This window comes from Ambystoma mexicanum, chromosome 1q (assembly GCF_040938575.1).
Source record: "Ambystoma mexicanum isolate Mex_15411 chromosome 1q, UKY_AmexF1_1, whole genome shotgun sequence".
In the NCBI taxonomy this organism is placed as follows: Eukaryota; Metazoa; Chordata; class Amphibia; order Caudata; family Ambystomatidae; genus Ambystoma; species Ambystoma mexicanum.
In genome coordinates, this window is record NC_090922.1 from 858,529,355 (window position 1) to 858,555,806 (window position 26,452).

Sequence of the window (26,452 nt, forward strand, 5' to 3'; positions counted from 1 at the left end):
GTGAGTACACGTGAAGATGCTTATTGTTACTCCAAAAGCACCTGTTTTTTTGGATTGCTGGAAACTACCCCAGAGATTCATTACTACTTACCAATGATTGCATTGCTTTTTGTTACCAAATGGACACACCATACTGCAATATTAATTAAACCTACCTACCCATTTCCCATCGACTATTGCCCTTGAGCTATACATAATACAGTCTTGACAATACATGTTATTTTGGTTCATTTCTCCTGACAATGACATTACAATCATTAGGCTTTTTCCATGCATCTCTCAACCCCAAGCCAGAAAAGAAAACACATTCTCTTACATTCTTGTACAGTGAGGGTAACAATAGGTATTTTAAACGCACACTGAATTCATGATTCCACAAAGTTGCAACACAAACACTGCAAAGCGCATGTGTCAGAAAAGTATATGATCTATATAAAATGCAGAAATAAAATGATTTGTTGTAAGGTCAGTCGCAATAGGAAAGGTAAAGAAAACCATTGTGCAAATGTATGATGAACAAACACGTCTTGCAATTTGAGGAAGAATTAAAAATAGAATTAAAAACCATCCTTTTACAATTAAATAATCTGCAAAACAAAAAGAAACACAATTCACATTACATTCACATAAAACACAACTTAACGTTCTTAGTATATTAATGCCATTACACCAAATAAAACATATGCATAGGTTTAAAGGCGATTTGATAGACATTTTCATTGGTGATTTAGGGGTTTGATATAGACAGCATATGGAGTAAGTAATGTGGGGCTGTGAGATGCAATGAAATATGGTTTCTTTCATGTGGATTATAATTGTATTTAAGCAAATTACAAATAATGCCCGATGTGTATACATAACCTATTTTCAACCGAAAAAAGAATTAAAAAAATTAACCAAACTGATTACTAGGCATGTACCTTGCAAAATAAAAACATTGACAACATTTTACTTACTAAAGAAAATGCATAAATATGTGTTTCCGAATATAACAATCATGTGTCCTCATTCATTCTGTCCATAAATTACTGATCCACGTTCAGTCATTTAGCTGATAAGTAAGGAGACAATTATTCAATAAAGTATCAAATGCAAAACTGCAGCCCTTCAAACATCTGGAAATACAGATAACCACAGTGCAACAAAGTCTTTGTACTAGTCACAAAAGCTGAACTCAAGCTTCAGACCATTCACAATCCATGACTTTTTACATCTCCATGAAACAGATGTGGAGTTTTTTATATCCGTTTATTGAAGTTTCTAAAACAAGGGCTCCATGTAGTTTCACGATTGTAGAAAAGGAAGCTTGTACGAAATTTGGTTAAAGATTCAAGGCACTTGCAGACGCTCTCAGCTAATTCACGCAAGACAGACAGCGGGCGATGAATGAATCGCATAGGAGGGATGTTTTAAACAAATACATTTGGATAGTTCTGTTCTTCAATATCCGTTTAGCTGCTTGCGGTCACAGCATGCATACGTTTTGCTATCTCGTATACATATGTTATATCTGGCCGCTTTTCCGGATCCGGGTTAATGCATGTGTTAACTAACATCCGAAGCTGTATATAAAAAAAGACAACAGCTGCATTAGAAAACAGCATGAAAGAAAGAGTAAGCATCTTGAAATGGAAATAACACATTCATTTAGCTTGTTTATTTTTAAAGTACTATTCAAGTGTGTCATGTATTAAGTTGTGAAGTAGAAAATTAAACCTAGACTATAAACATCACAAATGTTCACAGATATGCCCATCTATGTCTTACTAGAAGCTTTGGAAAATGTATAGAGCGTTACTGAAGATGGACTAACCTTTATATAACATGTAAAAATGTAACAATGCATAGAATGCGGAGTACATTATTATTTGAATCACAAAAACTATCAGCAATCCATGGAACATTTGAAAGAAATCTGGCGAGTCAGTGAAAGCGTTCTAGGCTGAAGAATGTTTGCTTGATTTGTATACTTGAAGAGTAATTGTTAACACAATTAACCATGTTTATGGTACAAATGTATCATATTTGAACACAATGCAATTAAGTTTTTTTTTCTAAACTTCATGAGTAATACTGTTTGGTGAAATGAAAGCTCTATTCCCAATGTTGGTAACGTGGATGGAACGGCATGCTTATCCCACCCCTGCCACCAATGTGACACATCAACTTCCGGGGCACCGGTGGTCCAGGGATGAATATCGGTTTCTAAACCATAATTCAGCCCCATACCTCTAGTACACCAGAAGGGATATGAACAGATTGGAAAACAAGTGAGTTATAAACCTGTTTGTTCAATTTTGGTAACGTGGACGGAACGGCAGGCTCATCTCTGCAAGGTCGTGGATAATTGGTTAGTTGCAAGACAGCGAAAATACAATTATTACCTAATGATAAAAGGGACTGTCCAGTCAAGGTTGTATACAAATATCTACTTTATTATTATTAAAACAGACAGTTCAGGCACACCACAAAATACAACCCACCCTGTAAAGGAACAGAGGACAGACAGTTTCACGAAGGAAAGTTATGCACTATGGATACTGACAGGAGGGTAGTCGGTAAAGCAATCAGTCTTAACTCTTAAAGGTTATTTGGTTTCAGCACCAAGGAAGCAAGGGATCGTAAATGTCACTAGGGGCCTTTGGAGAAGGACCAGGGGGACAGAACCACAATGTACTTGGTGCTTGAGATGATCTTGATGCTTGACAATGTCGAGTCGGTTCCAGGACAAGCTCAGCTCTCTTTTAAAACCAAATGGGCTCCAGTGATTGGTGCAGGCTATGCCTACCTCAATGAACCAATCCGGGGTCCCTTACCAATAAATCTTAAGTTATGTGTGAGGTCAGGACCAGAGTGCTTTGCAACAAGAAATGTAAGAGGTGACAACATGTACTCTTAAGTCCCACCCATCTTCCTGTATGTTGTAGATCAAACTGTCTCTGGTTAACTGAGCCCTCTGTGGCTCTTGATCAAAGCACAGGTCGTCCTTGAAGTTTGTGATGAGAACAGACTTCCGTCTCCCTCAGATCACATACTTCATCCCTCTGAAAGGGGTGCCCTCTGCAGGGGTTGCCTATGGTAAATAGTGGACACAGACATGCCATTCACTGTCCTTCATACGGAAGGGTGGGAACTAGCTTCAAGTTGACACATTGCATTTCTAAACATTGTGGATCATCGCTTCCTCTTGTCCATTCTGCGATCAAGCCTGACGCAGGCCTGTTCCAATTAACTCCAATTAGTATGAGCTGCCACCAGCAGTTTAGACAACAGGAAGGCAGATCGATGGAGCCTTTGATATTTTAATTAGGCTGCCCATGGCCGGAGGAAGGTGTCACTTTCCCCCTTATTGAGATGCTTTGATGTACCCGCGCCTGTCACATTCTAGCTGGATATGACAGGGGAGGGCGGGGCCTGTAGGCTGTGTCCTCCAGGACTACACGTGATTATGTGTGCAGTGAGCAGGAATAATGTGTGTGGAATGGCCTCACACATTTCCAGAGGTTGATCTCCCATCATTCACTTTCATATCCAAAAATTAAAAAAAAAAAACCTAGGCGAGCACACACTCCCCGTGCGGAGGCTCAAATTCTGCACAAACACACAAGCACAATATGTATGTACTGGATTTTATCTAGTGGCCACATAGCTAGAGAGCAGAAGAGCGCTGTTCAGAGAGGGGCAGGGGCTATCAGAGATCATGAACTAAAGGAAGGAAGCAGTGAAGGTTCCTTAAGAATTGCCAGCAGACCACTTTTGCCAATGTATGGTTTACCCATGTACGGTTTTGGCTTTGTGGGAAATTTACTTCCATGACCCTGCTCACCCCCGACTCTTGTGTTGAGACACCCAACAGTGAGCCCCTTACCCTCCACACACCCTCCCTTCTGTTGTGTGAGAGAAATTTCCCATTCCCCCACCCCCAAACCTGCCCCCACTCTAGCCCCGTGTCCTCCCCTACAAAACACCCCACCTCCACCCCGCCTCACTCTTTACCTCTTGCTGCTCTTGATTCCTGTCACTTCACTGTCCATGTGCAAAAAGCACATCGGGCACTTCCAGACAGGCCACTTAGTTTGAACAGCGGACTGTCAGAAATTGGCTGAAGGAAAAAGCATCCCTTTCGACAGGTAAACAATTAAATCAGGAGTCTGCGACCATTAGCTCTCAAGTAGTTTTGGACTACACCTCCCCTGATCATTCACCAGCACAGTCCATGGTGGGGGATCATGGAAGTTGTAGATGGGGCGGGCGCATATCAGAGTTTGGGTTGTGGGAGAGCAGGAGCCTCCCCACCCACATGTTTGAGCATTCATATAATCATTTTACACTATGGCCTCTGAAGTGGGGAAGTAGTTGTATAAGATTGATAGCAAGTTATGGGCCCTTTATGTCTACACACCGGCAATGCACATCCTTTACCAGCTTGGGTAAAGGGCTGACCCCAGCCTTTTAGTGAAATTGCTACAGGTGACCAATTTATGTCCAGTCATCAGGCACAGGCCAAACACTTCGCTATGAATAAACATGTTACGCTCACCTGGCTCCCACAGGGGCGTCGATCCGACCCGGACAGCTGCGGTCTCCTCCAACGTGAAGCGTAGTACAGAGATGACACACTGGACTGGCCTGCCTAATCTCGTCTGCTTGACCCGTAGAAGTATTCTCCTGCAAGTGGAGAAAGGGATTTAGCCACCCGTGGATTCTAGTAATGGCACCCCACTGTTCTCCCCACTAATCACCTCAGATATTCCCTTTCAGTAATCTCACCTTATGTTTTTGAATGATTAGCTCTCCATCCTGCGTGGAATGCAGGGGCGCGTAGATACCAGTTACTTCACTGATTCGAAGGCGTTGGAAGAGTTCCGGATGAATATTGACTCTGAGGTTCCTGGCGAGAACATGTAAGTATAAAGTCCAAAGAGTTCAATATGTCCGATGTTCACTCTTGTCCCATTCCCTTCTTGTGTTGCAGCTGGGTCCAAGAGAAGATTGTGTTGTGGCGGCTGATGGCGTTCAGGTAAGAGTCTCTATTACCCAACACTGTCCGGTAAAAGATGCGTGTATTTAACTTGTTGTTTTCTCTCTCCTTACAGGTGCGGCGTAAGAAGTTGTGGGATGTTAAAGAATAATGCCTCCGGTGGTAAATCAGGTAAGTCTATGGTGGTAAAAAAGAGATTGCATTTGTTGGCTCTCTCGGCTCACCTTATATTTCTTTTGTCCCCTAGATGCTGGAGTTCGGGGAAGAAAATGATGGAGGCAGCGCCGAATCGAAAAATGCTGTGAGGACTGGTGAGTATGGCGCGGCGCTGCAGCTGGCGATGCGACGCGTGCAGAAATAATGTCCTTTCCAAGTTCGAAGACATGATGGATCCGGAATCAGGTAAGGAATTAAAATAATGTCTGTGTTCTAACCTTTCCTTCTTCTTTCCTCTTTTTCTAGGAGCTCTGGATTCGAGGCGGGTGTGGCAGAAGACTGGATGCTGACTGCAGGCACGGTGAGCGTTACGCTGCTGGATGCAGAATAACGCGAAGCATGTGCTGCTGTTTGGGTGTGGTTTAAATAGCCTTCAAAGTAGTCCCAGGTAAGAAGTTCCCCCAGAACCACACCCGAGTAAAAAATAGCCTCTGAAGTAAAGTAGTCCCATTCAGGCCTCACGTTGGCTTGACTTCATTGCAGCATGGTCTGCATGAGGTAAGTAATGTACATGAGCCTGGCGCCTATGGCGCCAGGACTGATTTCCTCTATGAGCCTGGTGCCAATGGCGCCAGGACTGTACCCAGACAGCCCCTAGCCGGGACTGCTGGGCTTTTAGTAAGCACCTGGATGCCTGCTCCCGGGACTGATGGGCTTGGTCCGGATGCCCGGGGGTAGGCATCATGACAAAACAAGAGCTACCTAAAAAAGGTTAGAGGCATTACCAAACTTGTATCTGATTTCATAGCCTAGCTTGTGGGTTGCTAGAGAATACCTGGTCATCTTAGAAGTACTTTCAGCCCATTTCACATCTATATGAAACATCGCTTTGTTCCAACAATACATTGAATCAACATTAAAAATCATTAATATCTTCAATAAAGTGTTTAGGGGTAAAAACCATCAATACAGGTTTCATCAGCATTTACAATGTGCCTACGAGATAGAGAAACCCCTACATTGTTGTATCTACTCAGTAATCAGGGGCAGACATAGTGAAACATGAGAGTTGCTCATTCTTGTAGGACACATTTGATTGTTTCAATGAATTCCTAAAGTGCATCCAAATAAACCTATAGACTAGATTTTGAACAATATAAATTGACCTTAGAAAAATAAAAAATGGTATTTAGTATAAAATTGTACATTGCAAGTGTTACCTGGGTCAGTATTAATACAACCATTTACTGTTTATGGAGGTAAATGTTCACCTTGTTACCCTTTCCCTCAAGTGAGGGCAACCAAAAATAATTTGAGCAAGGTATCCTACTTCAAAGCCAAACAACAACGTGCTTGGTTATACAAGAGTTGGTCAATTTGTATTTCCAAGATACTATCCATCGAGGGGCGTGGGTTGCAGTCATGGTGTAGGTCAGCTCCATTGCTGACTCCGGCCTGATCCTGTATAATTTGTCATTAAAGCAAGCGTACATATGGTGCCAACGCCGAAGAAGAAACAGACCAGCAGATGAAGCTGTCCTGGGTGCTCAGCTGATTGAGGAAGAGCAGAGCTTTTTTCGTTAGCTCACTATAAGGCTTGAGAGGATCGGACCGTTGGTGGGGTCTGAAAAGAAGATGGCAGACGTGGTGAAACAAAGGCAGCTACAGGGCAGACGAGGCTCAGAGCAGATGTGGCCTGGAGTAGCCTAGCTGGGGAAGCAGCGAAGCTGTGAGGGACGGAGCCGCTGCACGCACAACAAAGAAGCTCGGACAGAGGAGGAGGAGGGTGCCAGAGTCGGAGGAACTTGCTAGGAGAAGCCGTGTGAAGAGAAGCGGCTGCAGTCTCCCACCGGAGGCTGCGGACAAAGCGGGAGGAGCCTGGACCAAGAAACAACAGAAGGCAGGTGACACGCTCGCCCCCTCCCTCGCTCATAATTTGATCAGATATAGGGATGGTGGAGGGGAAGCGGGGTAAACTCTGGTGAGCCTGGGCAGCAGTGACACCTGGAGACTGCATCCACCTGGCCTGAGATTCACAAAGGAGCTGGCAAGGCTCCACAGTACTTCGTTCTTTCCCCCGAGGCAACAGGCGCCCGGGGGGAGAGCAGAATCTGAGGACCTGTACGAGGCGAACCCGGGCTGGGCAGTCATTTCTATGCCCCGGAGACCATAAAAGTAGCAGGAAGGACAGAATAGCAGAGGGTCCAAGGCTGGCCCCTACTTTTGGGAGGCCCAGGATAACGCCCAGTTACACACTGGCAAGGGGTTTTGCTCGCACCTTAATGCCCAAATACATTCCGGGGGCCAGGGCAAAGGAGCCAATGTGCTTACTGTTGTTATGAAGAGCCAACACATGGTATGCTCAGACACCACAGCTGTATATTACAAATGAGCACTGGGCTTGCCTTTGGAAAATCTGCAAGGCGCAGGAATAAGGGAGACTAACAGACGGAGGCTGTACAGCAGAAGTAAGGGTGCGATAATACCAGCCTCCTTGATACGCGTAACTTCCCAGTGGGGAGGCCCCCACAGGAAGCTAGGGCAATCGGATGCCCTGGCTGTGACCATTACATCTGTACCCTGGCAACTTACAGTAGACCCCAGAGCCAACAACATTTGCAGCTTGCTACCATAGTAGCAGGCAGTTTAGATGCCTCCTAAATCAGCCAAAACGAAAGCAGGCCAATCGACACTGGACAGTTACGCCAGGCCCGCGCAGCAGACTCCCGTGGTAACAAGGACCCTGCACAAGCAAAAGGGGTTGAAGCCATGGAACTACACAATCAAGTGATGCAAGCCATAGCGTACCTGAAAGCCTCATTGGGGACACAGATCACAGCAGTGCAGGTGGACGTTGGATTGCTGCACCAGGATGTGCATAGCCTGGTAGGGCGCACAACCATTCTGGTTACCTGGGCGAAGGAGAACACAGGAGTGAAACGAGAGATAAAGGCTAACATCCATGTCCTGCAGCAGAAGGTTAGCTTGCTGGAAAACAAGGTTGAGGAGGCAGAGGGAGGACCAGCAGAAACAACATCTGCATAGTAGGCATGCCGGAGGGGAGAAGGCATCGATCCTACGACTTACATAGAGAACCTGCTACTACAGGAAATTGGGCCCGGGAATTTTACACAGGGCTTTACAATTGAGAGGGCTCACAGGGCACTGACCTTCCGCCCCCTAGTGCGCCTCCTAGACTGATAATCACAAAGGTCCTGAACTACAAGGACAGGGAGAAAATACTAGCCTCCAGACAGGGTGGGGTACTGAAGAGAGCTTCGGCCGACCTGGCAGTCTACATGCATTACACCTTTCAGGTGCAGAAGAACCGAGCACAATTCTTAGCGGCTAAAGTTAGGCTCTGGACAAGTGGCCTGAAAAACATACTGATTTAATCGACCCGTCTGAAAGTTATACTTAAGAACAGGGCCCTATTCTTTGACCTCCCAGAGGAGGCGCGGGCATGGATGGACAGAGAGAAGATGGGTCCCAGAGACCGGGATGGAGCCAATGAGCATGAGAAGCACAAGGGAAGTTCGGCATAACGGGAGCCCAGAAAGGCTTGAAGACTTGCTGGTGGGATTTGTGGCTCCGCTGGCTGGCATGACACTTCTTGAAGGCTAATAGGCACCATAATGCAAAAGGGAACCTGTGAGGGGGTTTGTTCCTTCTCAGAGGAGTGATGGAAAAGTTAAGCTGTTTTTATATGGCGGGACACTAATGGTCAGCTCCTCACATCACAGGAGGGAGACCAGACCTGTGGCGGTTTCTGCTACGTCCTTCGAGTTCCACTCTTTAGGAGCACTTGTTTTTGTGCTCATCCGCTGTGCTTCAGCTCCTGGTATGCTCAATGGGAGCGAATGCGAGATGTGGACATGCCCAAGCAAGGATCAAGTTGTTGGGCTGTTATTTTGTTTTTTTGTTGGGGAAGTTAAAAGGGATGGGGTTTCGCCTGTACGCATTTCACAGAGATATGATAGCATTGTTATTTCGGTTGGAACACAGCACATGGAGGGAAGTGAATCGTCTCGTGCTTTAGACGGGGACGCAGAGGGTTTGTTGGAAAGATCATGTGCTTATGGCTGGAACTGTAAATGTACTCACCTCGAATGTACGGGGTCTGAATGAATATGTTAAAAGACACAGGGTCTATTCATACAGGAAGAGGTGTAAAGTGGATATTGCTTTGTTGCAGGAAACACATCTTACAGTTGAAAAACAAGGTTAGCGTATAAATGGAGGGGGCGTGTATTTGGTTCTCCGTGTTACGCTTATGCCAGGGGGTGGGGGGTTCTGATATGGGTAGCGCCAACGGTACCCTTTGAGGTCACCCATGTCAAAACTGAAAACGAGGGTAGGATGGTGGTGGTACCGGGCCTCCTTGAGCAAGTAGAGTGTATAGAATAGTATGTATGGTTTGCACGCGCCGTCACGTGTATTTCTGCCTGATTGTTATGCCCGCGACAGAGGACAACCTGCAGCAGCGCACATGCGTGCCGACTCAGGCACAAGGGTCACCGCAAGGCTCTGGCGCTTCCTGCCCCTTCCCGGACCTGGCAGCGAGTGCAGTGTGAGGCGCTGCTAGAGCCTGTGACCGTCTTCCTTTCCGGTGGAAGTTTGTGAGTCCCACAGCCGTCGAATGCTCCGTCCCCGTTTCCTGTCCTTCTATTTCACAGGTGAAGAGGGGCTTTGGGTGAACGGGTTAGGAGTTCGGGCGGGACGGGAAGGAGACAGTCTGCAACGATATAAACAGCGTTGCATACATTGCAGCCTCAACGATAGCCACGCCCTTTTAGGCACGCCCTATACAATTTCAAGAACTGAGAAAACAAGCTCCACCGCCTCGCAGATTGAAAGGCAAACAAACAATTTGAACTTGTCCATAAAAGTACTGGAGAAATACACTATGGGGCAGCGAGCATACAAAAGATGTGAAACCTGAGATGCATGGGCATGCACAAGGACAAAGTTAAAAGACATTTATCCTTGTGCTCAAATTTTGGAAAGGTGGGGTGCAAAGAGTAATCTAAAGAATTCAAAGTGATTGAAAATATCATAGAGCCTCTAAATCATTAGAAATGGCTGCAGCTAGTATGCCCCCCCCCCTTTCTTAATGGAACCAGGTGTCCGGCCAATAAGGTGGGACAGATGGAAAAAAATGTTTGACACGTATTTGGTGGCGATTGGAGGTGATAAGTTTGCTGCTGCAAGAAAAGAAGCCATTCTTTTACACAATTTAGGAACGGAGGGGTTTATTGGTTTAATGGTGGGGGTGTTTTTTTATAATTTTCAAAGGGGGAAGATATGTAGACCGTATGTATGGTTTGCACGTGCCGTCACGTGTATCTCTGCCTGATTGTTATTGTTCATAGCAGAGAGGCTTGCATGACGGCGAGGACGAGCAGCGACGGTTGGTTACGGGCAGGAGTGACAGTGGTTGTGCGGCGGGCTCGTATTAATAAACTTGAGAAGTTGCATGAACTCACCGCCTTCGCTGCTTTTTACATAGAGGTTTGCCTGGTTAATACGTATGCCCCTAATCATAATGCAGCTATGTTTTTCCGATCGTTATACCAACGGCTCGGCCGATATAGATAGGGAGGGTAATATCATATGGGGGGCAATTTTAATTGTACGTAACATCTGTCCTTGCACAGATTTGATACTAAATACCTCCAACCTACCCCGCAGGCTAGAACGCTACACACAATCCTAGACTCAATTGCTTTGGTGGATGCTTGGAGAGTACTCCACCAGGATACTAGACACTGCTCGCACTACTCAGCGCCACACACAGTACACACACAAATAGACGATTTGTGGGACAGGAGTAAGCACATCTTATCATGAGTGCAGAGTATAAAGAAGGGTCCTGTCTGATCACACCCCCTTCAGCCTGCAGTGGCAACATGTACCCCAAGAGCCCGAATACTGACTTGGAGACTCAGAAGCGAATCCCTGAAAGATCCCCATTCCTGAGGGGCAGCATTGCAGATTACGTCACATACAATGTAGGGAGTGTATCTAGTGCAGGAATCTTTTGGGAAGCATTAAAAGGTAGTAATCAGGACAGCTGCTACGGATGGGTCATGCAGTGTCCAAGCAACCATTAATAAAGAACTTGCCACGGCTGAGGAACTGTTGAGGGAATTGAAGCAGTCTCCGGTGACACTACAAGATGAAACTGCAAGGGTTATGGAACTGAAACAGAAATGCATGGAGTGCTGGGAGAGGCTGGGTAACCATAGCTACGCAAAATACATTGAGAGGCAGCATAAAGAAGGGGATAAATCGGGCCCACTGTTAGCATGGCTATATAAAAAAAAGGGGAGAAACAGGGCCCTTTCCACACATTACACACGAGACAAAGGGACTTATGTCAGACCCAAACCGGGGTGAACGAGGCTTTCCAAGTTTTTTACAAAAACCTCTATCAGGAGGGGCCCCCGATATCAGGGGCTTACCTGGAGGAGGTGTTAGGAGAGATAGCACTCCCCAGGCGAAGTCAGGAAGCGAGGGACAGTCCTGAGGATGATAACCCTGGAAGACATACAGAGCACAATCACAGCTTTGCCGACAGGGAAGACCCCTGGATTGGATGGGTTGCCTAGTGAATTTTATAAAGGGTATGCTCTGGAAAAAGCCCCACAGTTGCTCAATACTTTGGACTGATGCTAACGAGGTGGGCATCCTTCCCCAGAGTCTAAGGGAATCTATAATTATAGCTCTTCTCAAACCTCATAAATCCCCAATGGAGTGTTGCTCATAAAGGCCTCTCTCGATGCTCAACCAGGACAACAAAATACAGACATCTATCCTTGCAAATAAGCTGAAGGTGATACATGCCCAGCTACACCCAGACCAAACTGGTTATGTGCCAGCCATAGCACGGCATAGAATCTGAGGAGGTTACACCATGCGATAGACAGCTCAGCATCCTGGGAGATCCGGGTGCCATAGCCACGCTAGATGCGGTGAAGGGGTTTGATTCAGTAAGATGGGATGGGCTCTATGCTGTGCAGCGTAGGTTTGGTTTTGGGCAGGCATATATTATGTGGGTTGAACTGGTGTACACAAGACCGATGGCATGGGTGAAAACAGGTAGGTGCATTTCGGCGGTGTGGGAATTGGAAAAAGGAACAAGACAAGGCTGTCCGTTCTCCCCGTTGCTCTACATCCTTGCCATGGAACTGATAGCACAGTACCTCAGGGCAGAATACATAGAGGCGGGTTTGGAGATAGATGGGACCAGACACTTGATATCAATGTATACTGATGACACACTGTTATAAATCCAGAATCCCGAGGACAACCTAGAATTGTTAATGGAGGCCTTAGGGTTGTTTTTATGAAACTGTCAGGGATCACAATTAGCACAGACAATTCAGCATTGTTCCCAATAGCAGGGCGTTTTATGGGACAGAACAGAGTGCGTTGCCGATCCTTGCCCTGCAATGGAAAACGTCCATGTCAAGATACCTGCGGGTTAATGTATAACATGACCGAGCGAAAGAACATAGACATAATACGCTGAGCGCCCTAGGCGGCATTAAAGGATCTATGAAGTTTTGGGATAATCTGCCCCTGTTGCTAATGGGGAGGGAGGCCCTGTTGAAAAATGGTGGTACTCCGTAGACTGCTGCACCTTTGTCAACGTTCCATACTACATACACAAATCCTTTTTCAAGCCACTGCTTAGCATTTGTAGAGCTTTTCTGTGGCTAAACGGGAGGAATAGGATAGTGTTATCGACACTACATATGCCATATGAGGAAGAAGGCATAAGGATCCCTCATTTTGAGCTATATTATATAGCGGGGCAACTGGAATTCGTGGTGGACTGGCTAGAAGATGCCTACGCCGGATACACTAATGTTGCAGCCCCTCAGGGCACACTACTACCTGAAGGAGTTAGTAAAGCTTAGAAAACCTAGAGGTGGCCAGGGGTCACACCTAGTATCCCTGGGGGTGAAAACGTGGGAGAAGGCACTCGCAGTGAAGGGGCTCACAGACCCGGTCTCAGTGCAGGTCTGCCGGGTCTCAGTGGCGGCATCCACAGTGCAAGTGAGATTGGGAATACGAGTGAATTGGGAATCACACAGGGTGGCCATGTTAGGGGACCTATTGCACAAAACCTCTTTCATACCCTTTGCAGAACTGGTGGAATGCACAGGACTACATACAGGTCAATATTTACTACACAGCACAATCAAAAGGGAGAGGGAGATTATACATAGGTGGCATGCGTTCAGTGAACTGCAGGGAAAGCACTCCATAGTTGACACTCTGTATGACGTATCGGAGGATGGGCACACTATATCACGGATATACACGTCTAATTGGCCCCCCTCCCCTTTGGTGGTAAGGGGCAAACGGGAAGAGGACTTGGGTGCTCCCTTCACTAATGTACAATGGGGGGGTGGATACTGAGCTATCATAAAAAAGTGTCATGGAATTCGAAATGACAGCTCATATAACTGATGGTAACACACATGGCATACATGATGCCTCAGAGGATAACTAATTTCCCAGGTGCTGAGGCACAGACATGGCCCAGGTGCAAGGCAACGGATGCAGGGATATTACATATGTTTTGGCCGTGCCCGGTAGTGGGGCGATACTGGCAGGAGGTGGCAGGCAAACTGAACAGAGGAGGGGTGAGACTAGATGTTCTTTCCACGGAGGCATGCCTGTTGGGCCGCTTACCGTGCCCTGCGAGAGTAAAGCATATTAGCAAATTGAAGGATTTGGCGTATATTCTAGCCAAATGCAGAATTACCATGGCATGGAAATGCCCCAGGGGTGCAGATGCGAGGGAGTGGGGGCAGGATTTGAAGAAAATGGGCTTTTGCTGAAACAGTGGTATGGAGGGGGGCAGTATGGGATTGTAGAGCGGGGTCTGAAACGGGAGTTACAGAATGGGAAGCCTTATTACAAACGCTGTTTGTAGGGGGTGCTGAGAACTACGAGCAAGAGAAAGACCCCATTGAAGGGAGGCAGTGTCGTAATCATGTAATGGATAAGAAGGTGAGAGAACAATAGCTGATTAGGCAAAGAGGGAGGGTGGGAGTTGGGGTGAGCTTGGGAGGTGGGTTGATGGCATGTGCAGTTTGTGATGTGTTTGTTGATACTACTGTAGACACTGCACGTGGTAGCTCCGAGAAATGTTTTTGTTGCTGTGTTAATAAACGAATACAATAAAAATGTTTAAAAAAAGATCCTATCCATCATGCAATGACTAACTCACAGTGGATTCTGCCATGGTCCCTCCGGAAGAGGATTCAAATTGTGGTTTTAAGTATTTATATCCCCAGTTTTGTCTAAGGTGTAAAAAAGTTGTATCTTTCTATCCAGGATAGGAATGACTGCTTCAATGCAGTAAACTAAATGAAAACAACACTTGTACGCGAACCATCGGATTCCTGTGAAAATCGGATATTGATCTAGCCCCATGAAAATTCATAGAATAAATAAAACACTGTGTCCAGAAACTGAACTGTATCTCGCCAACCTTTTGAGCACCTGCAGCAAAATGGAGTACAGGTCTCTAGCATGAAAAGGGCACGAGTGTTGGGTAATCCTGCAGCTAACTTCATGTTTAAGCATCCATCAGGGAAGCAGAATGAACGGTAGCACTCTCAGCAGAGCAGGCAGCAACTACAGACCCCCAATTCGGAGGGGCTTAGGTAGAGGGCATTCATTGTCTGGGGCAGTATGACCCAGAGACCAGTGATTGGTTATTAGTAGAAAGACAGTTCAGAAACGAAACTGAAACTGATTTTTTCTTTACCGAGCATTCCCAGCCTGACGAATGGGAATATTCATGAGCATGTGAATCCATGCCAGACCCCATGCTGGAGAATGGATGTTACATCAGGGTGGGCCCTACCGTATCATAGCATCAGAAACAAAGGTGGAAGGGTACCAAAGAGAGTGCCAGAGAGAGTACAGGGAAGAGTACCAGAGAGAGTACCAGAACCAGAGAGAGAAAACGAGATGGAGAGAGCAGCCGAGGCGAAGGAAGAAATTGAGAACCAGAGAAAGATCGAAGGCAAGAGAAAACCCAGAGGCAGGCTAGAGAGGCTCAAGCTAGAGATGAGGAGGGTGCGGTTCAAGGGAGCGCTCAAGGAAGTCTTGCTGTTCAATGGGGTGTTGGTCGTGGAGAGAACGAAAACTAAGAAGGAAATAGGTGTCCCGCATTGGAGACAGAACGCCAAACATTTTACAAATAAAACTTGGTGGACGGTGGGTGAGAGTCAAGCAGAGCAAGAGGAGGAGTGGTAAAACACCCCAGTGAACCAGATGTATGTTGTAATTAGAACGCTTGGAAAGCGGTGCACCAGTCGGCGGAGAGTCAGCCCTATGGGACAGACAGAGATTGTGTCAAGGTGGTGTGACTTGTAGAGGGTGCACCGGACGGAGCAACAAATGCACTGAAACCGCTAACCCTACCCGTTCGCACAGCCACCTACACAGTCCTCAACAGTATCCAGACAGGTGGTGGCTGGACAATCTATACAGGTAAGGAAGGTCAAGCGCCTGGTCTGCTTCCCGACAGCCAGCTGAGCAGGAAGCAAGCCGCAAGGAGAGTGGAAAAGGGTGATTGATCATCACGACAACCAAGGTTGAACCGGTGAAGACTCCGGACACCAAGTACCAAATAACGGGAATTATTAAAAGTCTGGGAGAGGGTCAAGGGAAACTTAAGAGAGCATCAGATGATGCCAATAATATCAGGAGGGTGTAAAGAACTGTTAGCTGAACATGCACAAAGATTAAGAGCAGTAAAGTAACCAAGCTAACCCTCACCTTGATAGTTTGGATTAAAGTCTGCAGGTACGACTCCGGAAACCAGACGCCCTTTGAAACGTATTCAAAGGGTTACCTTCTAAAGTAAAATCCTAAGAAACCGAAAGTCGTCATCAGGTCTTCTGGAGCATCATTGATGAGGATAGAGTTCTCAGGAGGGCAATCGTCGATAGAGACGTTGATATCCTCCTGGGCACACCACAGAATCATCTAGGGATGGTCCATCGAGCCAAACCCCAATCATTGTCTGTCAACAGTCTGTTACACAATGCTGATGGTCAACACCAGATCCTGCAAAGAGCCTCATCTTTTCAGTTTATGACCTTAGCTTTGCCTTTGAACCCGAGTGGGCCCTTTAAGGTGAGGTAACAGTATCTGAGACGGATGGGGATGCAGATCTTACTCATACACCAATAATCAGACCGACTCAGGAAGTTGGCAAACATTATTTGTTTTAATAACAAGTCTTTAAAACAGGGAGTACAACAGACGCCGCACAGCTCGTTCAATGAGTTTTCCTAATAAAAAACACAACTTTATAGTAAAAATGTGTCATAAGTGACGTCATACTACGTGGCAAAATAAGAAAACCTAATAGGGGATGTGATAGGCTTAAGGGGAACATCTACATATACTTTCTATGGGGCATGTAGTCATGATTGGGTCTCTAAGATCAGGTGGAGAACTAAGCCCATCCCAAGTGCAAGTCATCTTCCGTGTTAGAGTAATACACAATAGACTATTGGCTTCTCAAACTATAGGGCTCCTTAATATGTGGCCCTCTATAACTGGTTGGCACGCTTGTACCCTTATGGAATATTCCACACACTAGCAGCACGCAAGCTGGTACCCAGGTGCTGGGGGGTTGGCCTGGTCAGGCCCCCCCATATCCCCAATTAGCCCAACATCCATCATCACTCCTGCGGTCTGCCATTCAATTACTTTGTTTGAACTTGGCCTTGCAAAGACTCACTGTGCCTGAGAATAAAAGGGCGTGAAAGCATGGCCTTATCTTCTGGTCTCGGTGTAGCTCGCCCTGAAGTCCATTTTCATCTGACCACATTAATAAAGATCACGTTTTGAGATCCTTTGTTATATTTAATACTATTCAATACAGAAACCTTGGCACTTCTAGTGTTTTTCTATAACACCTCAAACAGGAGCTCATCTTCCTTCTCACGTTATTGTATCTTCTTGAGTAGATAACCAGACTCTCGGCGGCCTGACTCTTGACACTGGGCCAGGCAAGCCTTCTCGAATCTTCCTTTTCCTTCAGTTATTTTATTCAACTGCGCCACACTTCCAGCCCTTTCATTCACGGGGTCCATGTATGCTAAAATGCATTGTGGAATATCCAGATTATTTATTTATTTATATATATATATATATATATATATATATATATAAATATATAAATATAAAAAACACAGCCACGGTAGTGGCTGTGTAGTTATGGTTAAGTTGCTGTTTACAAAGGAAGAGCACTTTTTGGGAGGACTATAACTCCGCTCTCCCTGGATGATTTGTCACCCAAAAAAGTATATGAGCCACTCTGAATTGTTTTGCAAAGTTTGGTGATGTTTGGTGCAGGGGGGCAAAAGTTATAGGGGGGGGTCCCAAAACGTCTTTTTTTCCCAAAGACTGAATGGGGGAAAAACTTTGCGCACGCCTACAGGTCAAACCGCTGGACGGAGTTTCACCAAATTTGCAGCAGGGGCAGGGGTTTGGTCCCAAATGTGTGCTTCGGAAAATTTGGTGACAATCGGTCCAGTAGTTTCCTTTAAAACGACCAAAAAATGTCCAAAAAAATTAGTGATATCTATGTCCGCTCTGCAGTCACACTTCCCTGTTCGCTCCGCGGACAAGATACCGATTGGCCAGGGGGTGGCGTCATGACCGTGGACACGCAACATCTTCGCCGATTGGCTGCAGCGAGCCGTGATGTGCGTTAGAATGTGTGGATGCGCCCGACATCTTGGATCCGTCGACAGTGTGGTCGCCACCAGAGGCGAAATGCTGTTTCGGAAACTGTTTTGGTCTCCTACAGTGCTTGGGGAGGTTCGGAGAGTAAGAGATGGTGAAATATTGTACTTGTTTGGGCGGCAGGTGTTAATGATGTATTCGCCATGCCCGCTTTGTCCAGAATGTTTGGAAGTACTGAAAATAAGGGGTCTCATAAGGATAGTACTTCAGTCTGTGCTGTGCGCAGGCAACTTCAAACTGTTCTAAGGACACCCGTGGTGTTCGCGAACATTACAATTGAGTACATGCTATTTTTTACTATTTTGTTTGTATGAGTGTGCCACTAATGTAAACACCCCCATGGGTGTGATATGCTGTGGTGGTTGTGGGCAGGGCCTAGAGTCTTGGCTGCATGGCCATAGGCCATAGGCCATATTCCCAAGACGCTAGGCCCTGGCCACAACCACTGCAGCATATCACAGCTATACCTACACCCGTAGTCTCGCATATTGATCAGGTGTTTGTGGGGAGGGCCTAGAGAATTTGTACGTAGAGAATGTATAAGGCACTATGGGTGCAATATGCTGCGGTAGTTGTGGACAGTACGTACAGTCTTGGCTGCATGGCTGAAGGCCATGCAACCGAAAACACGGTTATAAGCACTGCAGTTATAAGCCACTATGGGTTTGATATACTGGACACCCATGCATTCACATATACATGGCCTTACACCCAAGACTCTAGCCTCTGGCCACAACCACTGCAGCATAGCACAGCTATAGATACACCCGTAGTATTAATCAATCAGGTGGTTGTGGGGAGGGCCTAGAGTCTTGGGTGCATGGCCATGCACCCAAGACCGTATTTATACGTAGTGAAGTTACAAGCGAGAATGGGTGCGATATGCTGTGGTGGTTGTGGCCAGGACGTAGAGTCTTGGGTGCATGGCCATGCACCGAAGAACAAAGTTATAAGCACTAAAGTTATAAGGCAACATGAATTTTATATAGTGTAGTGGTGGGCAGGATGTAGAGTTTTGGGTGCATGGCTACAGGCCGTAGGCCGTACGCCATACTCCTAACACTCTAGGCCCTGGCCAGAACTACCACATCATATTACAGCAATGCATACACCCGTAGTATTGCTTAGCGGACAGATGGCTCTGGGGAGGGTGTACAGTTGACCTTATAAGCAGTGCAGTTATAAGCCACTGTACATGCATACATTCAAATATCTATGGACATACATCCAAACCTCTAGGCCCTGCCAACAACCACTGCAGCATATTAGACAGCCAAGTTGTGGTTTCCATAGGAAGAGCACTTTATGGGTGCCTTATAACTGTGCTCCTCCTGGACGAATCCTCACCAAACTTTGCAAAAAAAGTATATCGGACACTCTGAATTTCTTTGGAAAGTTTGGTGATGTTTGGTCTAGGGGGGGAAAAGTTATAAGGGGGAAGGGGGGTTCTCAAAACGTCTCTTTTCCCCTTACACTGAATGGGGGAAAAGGTTTGTGCCCGCGGACATATGGCGCTTTCCCTGATTGGTTGTGGAACAGCGTGAGGTACGTCAGCTTTCTTCAGTGCCCCTGCCCTCTTTTATTCATGTTTTGGTGTACACGGACATCGCCAGAAACACATACAAAACAAGACAGCATTGCACTTGTCACACTTATGTAATACTATTTCAGAAGGTGAGCTTTAAGGAGGCAGGGATGGGATGTGGGAGCAAAAACTGAAAAAGTGGAGTTTTCTTGTCACCAAAGTCATACGGTTAAATGGAAGTTCGTGCTCACTGTACCACTACCAATTAGTGCGTGTGGGTTAAAATGTTTTTGGAATAATACTGTCATCAGACTTGCGTCCTAAGTTTTGAAAACTAAGCCCACCATCTCCACTGTTTGCTGGAAACAGCGATTCTGGAGGTGTATGGGAGTAGCGGTTCTCATAATTGGATTTCAATATGTTGTTGCAAAGAAAGAATGTATTTGCCTTCTGAGTGAAGGTCACATGAGTTGCTTTTTGGGTTGGACGCTCAATAGGCCCACGCATCCGAGTGAATGTATAAGGGGCAATTGTTTTCTGACCTTGAGCGAAAGGGAAACTTCAGAAGCAATTCAAGGAATGAAAGGGTCGAAAAAAATAGCAATTGATACGGTTATGTTTTAAAATGTTTGTAAGGCACATGCAATATCAGTCCACGGTGCGAATACATTGGTGTCTGACATGGACAAAAAGAATGGAGGCAGTACATATTATGTAAGTTTACTTTTGACCACTCTACACCGACCCGCGTTTTAATTTTAAATTACAGAATCTCTAACTGTGACTATATAACTGAAGTATTATCTTTCTGAGCTGTTATATTTTCCCTATATTAATGCAGAGTGCACAGGTTCTGCATTTGTAGGGTATGAGTACACTCATCCTTTTTTAGAGTTAATATTTCTTCTTTGAAACGTTATGTTTGCCCACATAGCTTTGTGTATCACTTTGCACGTTCTTTTGGTCTTGTTTGAAATCACGAGATGCAATTTTTTTTTTGTCCATTCATTTTGCATTCATAACTGAATTATCCTCTTCCTGTGTAGTTGCCATTTTTTTTATCTTACGGCGCATGCAGAATCTCGGCGTTTGTAGCCTGTTACTATATTTACACATGGTCAATAGTAACATTTCACAAAAATGTCATGTTTGACCACTTACATTTGTATATTACTTTGCATATTTATTTGTCTTTTTTGCAATTTTTTGCTAGAGTTTGGTTATTGGCACGTATTTTCTGTTACGTTTTCCGCCCAGGTACATCTTGCCGTACTGTCCATGCCATGGTTTCCAGGTGCCGGATTTTTCGGCCGGCAAATACAACTGCTCGTGAGCGGTTGCCTGTCCATAACAATTATGTGGGATGACACCCTAAGCCTGCTTTGCCCGTACACTGAACTCGCTATTCGGAGCAACATCACATCATTTATGGCGCTGTAGACCGAAGGTCATGACGCCTTCTTGGAAATCACTTTGGAAACAAAGCGGCTGCTTTAAACAAGAACCCATCATTTTTGTATGGTAAAAAACCAACGTGTTCCTCATCATTAACATTTGCAATGGCGCTCTTAGAACCATTGTTATCATTCAATTGAAAATGGGATTACTCCGATGGTCTCTGACAGTTTCTTGTTAAATAAACCTACTTTACGAACTCTAAAATGTTAAAGTTTTCTTTTACAATCCAGTCTATTATTTCAAAATGTAAGTTATTATGTTGTACGTCGCTGTATGTTTATTTACAGGTTCTGCGTCACGTCAAGTACTTGTGCTTTTTGCAGCCTACCATGGAAAGGGAAGAGGGGCTATGTATGAAACAACCACCTTCCCTTTCTATGGTGGCCATCTTGAAAAAGGATTTTGTTTTGTAATCCGATCCGCCAAAGCTGCCCCGGATTATAACCAGTAATCCTATTTTTTTGTAGCACACCTTACTGCTTTGCAAATCTAGACTATTACTGGCAAAGATTATTGTGTCTATGTATTTTACTGAGAAATATGAAGTACATGGAGTGTATGCAATTTTTTTCATTTACATTTATTTACACTGTGAAAGGTCGCTCTTAACGGAATATTTACTTTGTTTACGGGTGACTTTATTTTTTGGTACAACAGGTAATAAGGCAATTTGCGAACGGTAATGAGCAAAGAGGCAACAAATGGTATTATGGCCTGGTAGATGTATGGCGAAAAATGTTGTGCGTTTGTTATTTGCAAGGTAGCAGCACTGTTTCTCATGCTTCTTCATTACAGCAGTACTGCTGTTTCTTGGGGAGGAGGGATGGCTTTAGCTGATGTCATTTTCAGATACGTAGAACTTTTGCTAAAAATATATGTGTAGTGCATTGGTAATCGCTGCCTACCAATACGTGTTGGCGCTGTGTAAGGGAAATGTTGAAGGTGGACGTTCCTACATCAATAAAAAATCTATTTCCACACTGTCCAAGAGGCATAGATCTTACTGTTAAAGTGTGTACTGATTCTGGGACACGTCACCGTGCTGTACGTCAGCATATTGTCATGTGGCATTCTTCGCAAGGTGTATACTGTTTAGCAAAAGAACCTTGTTAAAGGGACATTATGGTTACGTTGCCCTACTGAAAATCTGTGACATTTAGTAAAAACATTTTTTATTCAAACGACGTTCTACTTCAATTGACCTACTAAAAACCCGCAAAATTCACTCAAAAAAACGTTGTTAGGGGGACGTTATGGTTAAGTTGCACTAAAAACCTCTGCAATTCACTAAAAAAACTTTACAAACGTGCCATTATGGTTCAAAGTAAAACCGAAAAACCCTTGAAATTTGCCAGTTATGGTAGGCTAAGCAACCATAACTGCCCGCACCACTGTGCGCTTCTAACACTACCACCCAGGACATGAAAGATGTCTCTAAATTCCTTTTCACCACAGTACCAGATAGACAAAGCCAAAATTGCTTTGTTTCCCTTGTCGCTCTATTGTACACAAATCGACCCAAATATTTCAATTGTAAAACTTCCAAGTTCTTACCAACACTTATAAACACTTGTGTATAGGCGGGTTATGAATGCCATATCATATGCGCATTGCCAATACATGATGTGCATCTTGCTTCATATAATCCAGCGGACAATATTGACAATATCTTTTATTCTGAGCAATACCATCAAATAATACCATCAAATAATTTGCATAAGGAGTTCTTAATTTTGCAGCTGGAAATTGGACAAAGTACGACTGGTTCAAGATGCATAAAAGGTAGCCTGGAGAAATCTGACCGTGATTTTAACTTGGCCACACATTTATGATCCTGAGGCTTTCAACTCACATATTCCAAGTTCAAAACTGTTATCCATCCCATCTCCTCAAAACAAATTTCATTTTTACTCTTAAAGCCCCTTATAGATGTATGTAAATATTATTGCCAGCCCCAAAATCGGAAAAATAGGACATTCCAAGGTTTTGTAAGCTTTCACACACAACAACCCACTCTTGATAGCCTAGTAAGTGAGCAACAAAGTCAGCCCTAGTTCTAGTAGTATTGCTTGGAACGGTGTGCACTGCAGAAGCCCTACAATTCTTCGCCACATCAATCCCACTAGTTTATTTAACCTAGGCATATGGTCCTCTGAATTAGCCTCCAGCCCATATAGCACAAATGGAATCATGTTTTGCTTATAGGACAGAATCATCGCTTGTAAACTAAACCCTGCGGTTTTGGTGGCAAAGCTTTTGATAGTGGGCAATAAAGTAATTGCTTTAGATTTCTTCTTTGCAGCTCGCTCCATGTTTTTTCTATGTTATTTGATATTTGTATAGAGCCTAAGCTAAGTCTAAGCGCTGTGGGGTGGAAGGCCCCTTCAGAAGTCCGCCGTCTGTGCAAGCATGGACATAAAAGAGCATTACATTGCATGCGAATAGTAAATAGAATTAGGTGACTATTCAATTACTAGCAGAGATGACTAGTTAAAACATTATAAACATCGTGCGGTGCATTGTGTTTAGGCAAAGAGATGGCTGCTATGTCAGTGACTATCTGACAGTGCAACCACATTTTTCATGGCCCTCTGCTGTATTCTACGGGTTGCAGTGCAAGAGGGGGAATGGGTATTATAAATAGTCTATCGATGTATAGGCAACTGTCTATGGTTGATAGCTCTGCTATACTTTACATGCAGAAGACATGCACACTGAGTAACATGCAGTCAAGACAAAACAACCTGCAACCATGACTCCCATTACTGGCCTATTACATACAGGTCCCATTTCACTTACTCACAATGCACCTGCCAATCTGTTCCACCAACCCGTCTCTCTATATCTCTCACATCGAATCCCATGTGCAGCAAAATAAGCATCTGTGAGTTGGCAGAGAAGGTTAAGGGTTAGGCATTCTGCACATTCCAATCAATTAGCATAAGCAACAGTTGAGAGGAAAGAACATTTAGTTCAGAGAAAGGGCTACTTAGAATTTGGGTCCGCAGTCACCCATATTGCCTTGCTTAGCATGCTGGTTGGCAGGCTTAGAGATGCCTCAAGCTCACTCTACCGTGCTCAGTGGCATGCTGGTAATTTTTCCTGTCCGGGCAGGGCCTGTTTTAGGGAGGGCAAGAAGGCATTTGTCAGGCATTGGTTCCGGCAGGGGATAGAATCCCTGCTCATTTTGTCCAGAGGTTAACCTTGCCGTCTCCCTCAAGCCCCAAACTCTTCTCACAGTCCACAGTGAAAATCCCCCTCTGCTGCCACCAGCAGACACAGTGATACTACGGTATCAGTGATCCTGCAACCGCACAGGGGATTCTTCATGATGGAACACAGAGCAGAACAGGTTGGGGTTTGGATTTGTCCTGAATGTGCTGCACCTGTGCTCGTACATTCCTCGGTTTATGCCCCATCGGAACCTTGTCTCCCTTTTTCTTTTCCCTCTTTCCCTTCCCCACCTGCCTGATGATCCCCTCAAAATGAGAGTTTATTTAAACGTGCGCCCATTTTCGTTAAGCAGCTTCGAGCTGCAATTTTTGCTGTTTTCAGGTTTGTCCAGTCGTCCCCCCAGCACCTCCTTGCAGAGCACTCTGGTTAATGGGCTCATGCAGCATACATTTTGGCTTCGAACTCGGTGTCTGGGAAAATTGGAGAAGTAGGGGTCACGGGAAGGAGGTCATCCAATGTTTGGCAAAGCTTCATAACAGACGACAGACGCCTTAGTACAGTGGTTAAGTGCTTGCCTTTGGAGCATTGCAGGTCAATTTAGTCTTCTGCCTGAGGCACCGACAAGAAATATTGGCGCGCACTGAGCAAGTCCCGAGAAGTCCCTCTTTGCCCGGAATTCTCTGCAATTGACGAGCCCTGTGCTAGCTGAGCTACAAAACTGCTACACTGCCTATATTTGGCTTTAAATTGCATACAACATGCAAGCCACGCCCATTCCTCTACGTAGTTACTAAAGCGCCTGACCACGCACCGAGAAAGTTCTGAGAAGTCCCTCTTTGCCCGGAAATCTCTGCAATTGACGAGCCTTGCGCTAGCTGAGCTACGAAACTGCTACATTGCCTACATTTGGCTTTAAATTGCATACAATGTGCAAGCCACGCCCATTCCTCTACGTGGCTACTAAAGCACCTGACCGCGCACACACCGAGCAAGTCCCGAGAAGTCTCTATTTGCCTCTTTGCCTCGGCGCTGAGGCGGCGGGGCCTTCCTCGGTACTCTGAAGTGCTGCAGCCCTCATTATGAGTTTAATAACTGGCACGCCAAAGGGCCTAATACCAGAGAAACAAGTAGCTATCATCAGAGCGGCTGCCATAAATACTCGTAAATGTTTTCTGAATCACACGTCTACCCCAAAGTCCTTTCGAAAATTTAACTTAATGAAACCTGATGTAAAGGGCGTGACGGATATACACAGGTTTTGTAAAGAGCAGCCCAATGACACTTTACCGACAACGTTTAGAAAGAACCTGAACATTCCGACGAGGACAACACTGGTCCTTCCTTTGGAAGCTGACACAAACTTCAGAATCCCTGGAAAACGTTCAGGCACAGCGGTTGCCTAAACTGGAAAAACAAACTCCAATCGTTTCATGCAGCGGTCGTGCATCAGCAGCTGATTACTCCAGACCGCATGACATTAGAACAGATAATAGTCCTTTGAATAATGTACCCCTCACAGCCTTACCAGAAGAAAATGATGTCTCTGTTCCTGTGGACATTTCTGATGTAGCAATTATTGATTTAAACTGCCAGAAAATGTATCTAAATCACCTGAAATGTTTTCGAGCAGTAGCATAAGGAATTCTAGTGCTAATGTATCATTTTGTGTACCAACTCTATCCCCAACCAGGTGCCCAAAATTAATGACGCCTTAGTAAATGTCACACAAAGTAGCGCAAATTTGGTGGAAATTGCATTAAATGCTATGTAATTAACATTGTCAACACTGCTGAAGCTATTCGATTCGCTCAATAACATATTAAATAAACAAGCAGTTCAGATTTAAAAACTTCTCTCATGGCAAAAAGAAATCATGCCCAAGTTACGGTGCAAATGTATATCCTGCCCTAGTGTCGAGATGGCTCCCATACCAACTGTTGTTTCTGCTGGAGCTGAACATGAAGTGTTGTCCCATGGGGCAGTTGAAATCCAACCTCCTGCCCGCAAAACTACTTTCCCCAAGTTTCTGCAAATTGGCAAAATCATTGGTATCGCCGATACTAATGTCGACAGCCCATACCCGAATACTGGTCTTAACATCAACTCCCCATTCATCAAAAAGGCCTGAGCTCGATCCACCTGAGTGTTAATGGCCCCCACAAGCTGCTTACACCATTTTCTCCAAAATCTCCAAGGGCAGTTCCAAAATGACAGCTCCCTCTCAAACCAGGAAATCAAAAAATGACTCTAAAACAAAGAATAATAACCATGCTATGACTAAATTATTCATCAAAAGACTAAATCTTCCCATAGCAAAAAAATACCAACACATTGTTTTGAACAAAGCGATAAGAACAGATCTGGAA

General features: G+C 45.1%; 1 protein-coding gene across 1 annotated transcript in view; it reads right to left on the reverse strand.

Annotated features, from left to right (window-relative positions):
- Positions 1–539: 539 nt before the first annotated feature.
- Positions 540–26,452, reverse strand: part of NEK7 (NIMA related kinase 7) — a 1,199,876-nt gene continuing 1,173,963 nt past the window's right edge. The window contains exon 10 of the mRNA XM_069641506.1: positions 540–1,562. Within this exon, the coding sequence (XP_069497607.1) occupies positions 1,452–1,562 (111 nt within the window). The 3' untranslated portion in view covers positions 540–1,451. The remainder of the gene's footprint in view (positions 1,563–26,452) is intronic.